The sequence below is a fragment of the Egretta garzetta genome, unplaced genomic scaffold (assembly GCF_000687185.1).
Source record: "Egretta garzetta isolate BGI_Z169 unplaced genomic scaffold, ASM68718v1 scaffold101, whole genome shotgun sequence".
Taxonomy (NCBI): domain Eukaryota; kingdom Metazoa; phylum Chordata; class Aves; order Pelecaniformes; family Ardeidae; genus Egretta; species Egretta garzetta.
The window spans coordinates 2,000,004-2,004,174 of NW_009258666.1; the positions used below are offsets into that span (position 1 = coordinate 2,000,004).

The 4,171-nt window shown below is 57.4% G+C and overlaps 2 protein-coding genes across 2 annotated transcripts in view; one reads left to right on the forward strand and one right to left on the reverse strand.

The window, feature by feature from the left end:
* Positions 1–1,562: 1,562 nt before the first annotated feature.
* Positions 1,563–3,880, reverse strand: TSSK3 (testis specific serine kinase 3). Its single transcript, XM_009648596.2, has 2 exons — positions 3,308–3,880; positions 1,563–2,917 (listed from the first exon to the last, which is right to left on the reverse strand). Exons 1-2 carry the CDS (start codon positions 3,450–3,452, stop codon positions 2,256–2,258), a joined length of 807 nt encoding a protein of 268 aa, XP_009646891.1. The 5' UTR covers positions 3,453–3,880; the 3' UTR covers positions 1,563–2,255.
* A 22-nt stretch (positions 3,881–3,902) lies between these two features.
* Positions 3,903–4,171, forward strand: part of KPNA6 (karyopherin subunit alpha 6) — a 23,193-nt gene continuing 22,924 nt past the window's right edge. Inside the window, exon 1 of the mRNA XM_035903970.1 lies at positions 3,903–3,907. The gene's annotated coding sequence lies outside the window, so the exon portion shown is untranslated. The remainder of the gene's footprint in view (positions 3,908–4,171) is intronic.

Here is a 4,171-nt window from a genome sequence, read left to right on the forward strand (position 1 = left end):
CTGCTGTGGGCAACTCAAGTGACCCGTTCAGACCTGGAGGAGGAGGAGGAAGCAGGAGTTCACTCGTACACTTAGCTGCTAGGGAGCCCATCTTCTCAGTAGGTCCTAGAGACTGGCCAGGCCAAAACTGACTGCCCCGTAAGTGTTGGGTAGAGGCAGATGCGATGCAGTGAGGGGTCCCCGGAGTGAGCTGGGCGCTCGGACACCTGGCAGAATTGCTTGGTGCCGCCAGACTGCCAGCTGGCTGATTGTTTGCTTGTGTGTGCACGCATAACCTACAGTACAGCAGTTCAAAGGCTCTTGGATGCAAGCTGTGCCTGCTCGCTCGCTGCGCTGCTGGCCAGGCCATCCCTGGAGAAAGTCCCCTTGCAGGGAGTGGCCGGGGGCTGGAGATGCTGCAGTAGAAGCCCCTTCTGCTGTGCCACTTGTTGCTGCAAAGAAAGGCGGTTGGCTTCTGGCTTTGACCCAAAGCTGGGCCATGCTGGAAGGAGCCAAACTCCTTGCCAAATCCTGAGCTTCTGCCTGGCTTTTCGTCTTGGAAGCTTTTTCTAATGGAAACTCCCGTTTCCTGCTGCAAAAGCAGCAGCTCCTCTAAGAGCCAAGGCCTGCTGCTTCCCCCTTTGCAGCTGCACTGCCTTCCTCCACTGGGTTTTGTGTACTTCTGGTTAAATTCTCCAAGCACAGTACTTGTGGCTTGCTCTTATTTGAGCCCTTCTGGGAAGGCAGTGATTTGGGTCACCCTGGGAGCAGAACCCTTCCGTTGTGGTGCCCAGTTTAGCCCTTGCCAAGCCCCAGTCTGGCCCACTGACCACTTTAACCTCCGCCTTGGCACCGAGGCTCGGCCCTTCCCTCTCCCAGCCTGGGGGGAGGCAGAAGTGCCCAAATGCGGGTGGTACCTGTTGCCTGAGGCTGTGTCTGTCCCCTCATCTGACTCCCCTCATGTCCCACCCGTGCCAGGCCTCACAGCCACCAATGTCACCACCTTTGCTGTGCTCACTTGGGTTCCTTCACTTTAAGCCCCCTGCGACTGCTTGCAATGCTTCCTTCGGACCCACAGCCTCTCTTTTTGGGGCAGTTCCCTTCTAATGTGATGAGATGCTCCTCAGTGGACATTGCTAATACACAGTCATCCTAAAGGGACAGAGCCCTTGCTGCTGTCTCTGGCCTTTCGGGTGGTGGTTTTATATGTGCTACCCTTGTCCTTCTGCCCCTTCCAGGGCTGCTGCATTGGAGCTGGACGTTGCCTTCTGGTTTTGGATAGCGTTAACCTAGCTGTGCTTGCAAGAGTTGGGGTTTTGATTTTGGTGGCTTTGTTTTTTTTCCTCCCTTCGGGGAGATTCTCAAATGCCCACACAGGTAGACTGGTGGCAGCAGTGACTTCAGGTGCTTACACGAGAGCATGTCTGTCTCGCAAAACCCACGAGGGATGGGGACTGAGCTACAGCTTGCTTCCCGCTTGGTGTACAGTGGGCCCGGCAGAGCCGCTGAAATGTGCTGCAGCCTCACCCTGTCCTGGACTCAAATTTAGCTGTAGCAGGAAAACCTGTTGTGGGTAGGTGAGACCAGTGGGGGTGTCAGGGCGGGGGGCTCGGGGCTGTGTTCCCTTGGGGTGTGACTGTGTGAGTCGCAGCTGGATCCTTGGGCCTGTGGCAGAGCTCTGAGGGTGCAGTGCTCTCATCTGTGTCACTTTTTTTTTTTTTTTCTTTAGTCAAATTAACCGTTTGGTTGTCTGTGCAATATTCTCTGTTCTGAACTATTCTGCATCTCCCTGAGCCTTTTCTAGCTGGGGTGAAAACCAGGAACAATTCTAACAGCTGGTAGTTTTGTAACGATGACTTTCTCCAAACCTTTTACAGACTTGCAGTTAACAGCAATTAAAGGAATTCTACAGAGTCTCTGCCTGTGTTGGGTGTTCTCATTTCCTTCGCCTGCAGAATGGGGGCTGAGAGGGTCTGTGTGTCCGCTGCTTTAACTTTCCCTTTCCTGCCACCCCCTTCAGGGGAGGTATGCTTTGCTCAGGAAGGTGGAGCCACGCTGCCCCGGCTGCTCAGAGCTCGTGTCTGCCCAGTTCCCAGCCGCTGAGGGCTTTGAGTGAGCTGATAAAAATGCCCGAGTATGACCCAGACCTTGTCTCTGCCAGCTGGAGGCCTGACACACCACCTGCGAGACTGGATAGGTGGGAAACACCGAGCTACAAACTTATCATCTTTTTAGAAACAATCTGTTCCATTTGGGGAGAGTAGGGCAAGTCCTTCTCAGGGGTTCATCAGCCACGGGTGCCTGCTGACCCCCCTGATGGAGGGTCTGAGGGTCATGTCTGGTTGCAGGAGCATTTTCAAGAGGTTCTGGCACTCCCTGGAGATCCCCAGGTGCCCAGGAATGGAGATGCCTCTCTGCTGCTGGTGCAGCATCTTGGGGATGTCAGTGTCATCGAAGGGCAGGTGGGCACAGAGCAGGGCATAGAGGATGACACCCATGCTCCAGATGTCGGCCTTGCGGCTGTCGTGGGGCATGCCCTGCAGCACCTCAGGCGCCGCGTAGGCTGTGCTGCCACAGAAGGTCCAGCTCAGCTCTCTGCCCTCCCTGGGGAGCAGCTTGGCGAAGCCAAAATCTGTCAGCTTCAAGGTGTGGCCCTGCAGCAGGGCATTCTCACACTTGAGGTCACGGTGGGCCACCCCGTGGTCGTGGCAGTACTGGATGGCCTCAACCAGCTGGCAGAAGAGCGCCCTGGCATGGGGCTCGGGCAGGGGACCCTCGTGGAGCACGTAGTCAAAGACATCCCCGTCCTCCGCCAGCTCCATCACAAGGTAGATCTTCCCCTCTGCAGACTCCAGCATCTCGTGCACACGGATGATGTTCCTGTGGTCCAAGCGCGTGATGATCTGGAGCTCCCGGGGCAGGAATCTCTGAATAAAGTCTGCCGAGAGAGAGGAGGGGGGTTTGCTCACAGGGACGTCCCTGAGCTGCTGGCTCTGGGCATCCCTCTGGGACTCTGCGGAGGGGATGGGTCAGGGAGGGAAGGTTGTTCCTGGCGTGCCTGGTTCCTTGTGGCTTGGCATCATTCCCCAAGTGATGCTTGGCTCCGCTGGGCACTTGCTGTCCTTACAGTCAGAGGGGTGGTCACCTAAACAGGTCCAAATCCTTGGGCCACGGTCCTCAGGCTGTTTTGCTGGACCCCCCCAGCACCCGTGTTCCCTCTGTCTGCTCTCAGGTGGCAAGTTTGGGAAATTAGTTTTCTGCTGTGAATTAAAAGCCTCCACGGAAGGACAGTGCCTCAGCCTGGAGCTCTTTCAGGATCAACTCTTACCTTCTGGGCCTTCCTTCTTGTCAATTATTTTAATTGCCACTTTCTTCTGGTGCTTTAGGGAAAAAGCCTCCTTCACTTTGGAGTACATCCCCTCCCCGATGGTCCTGCCAAGCTGGTAGCCATTGGCAAGCAAAAACCTCTCCATGGCCTCGCCTGGGCTGAGACCCTTCGCTCCCTCAGTTCATCCCGCAGAGACTCAGCAACAGCATCTCAGCGCCCGCAGTGACCGGGGGGGGGGCACAGAGGGACCTTTTAAAACCCAGGAGTGCCATTGTGATGCAGCTGACGCTGCGTCAGTTGGGTCGTGGACGCGCAGCAAGGTGGGGCACAAGCTGGAAGGTCCTTTTGGTGAGTGGAGGCTCTCCCCCAAGGTGGGCAGTGTGGACATTACCAGTCTGGCTGGGGTCCCCCCACGTTCGCCCTGTGCTTTTGCCATTTTTGGGGGGCCCGTGCTCACCCAGCTCACCCACTTGCTCCTCTCTGACCAGACGCGTCCAGGGTCCGGACATGAGCTCCCAGCGGGCACCACAGGCTCGGAGGTTCCCCATCGAGGCCGGCGACTGTCCCAGCTCAGCTGTGCCTCCCGAAACGCAGGAGCCGGTAGGCGCTGAGCAGTCTGTGGGCAGGTAAGGGGGGCTGGGACACCCTGTGGGGTGTGCGGTCTGGCCCTGGCACAGCCACGCCATGTCACAATCACCCGGTCCCTGCTCCAGCAAACACGGCTTGTTTTGCTCCCAAGAGCATCGTCCGATGGCTTGAACCTCTCCTTGGCCTGGGACAGGGCAGGCTGGCTCCTTGCCTGCCCATCTGCTGCTGCCGGCAGGCTTTGTTGGGGCAGGCGGCGACCTGGGATGTGCCGCGCTG

Excerpts from the sequence above, each read along its gene's own strand:
- TSSK3 (XM_009648596.2), bottom strand. The coding sequence starts at position 3,452 with ATGGAGAGGTTTTTGCTTGCCAATGGCTACCAGCTTGGCAGGACCATC. Across the intron at positions 2,918-3,307 it reads CAAGAAGGAAGGCCCAGAAG|ACTTTATTCAGAGATTCCTG; the intron begins GTAAGAGTTGAT and ends CTCTCTCGGCAG.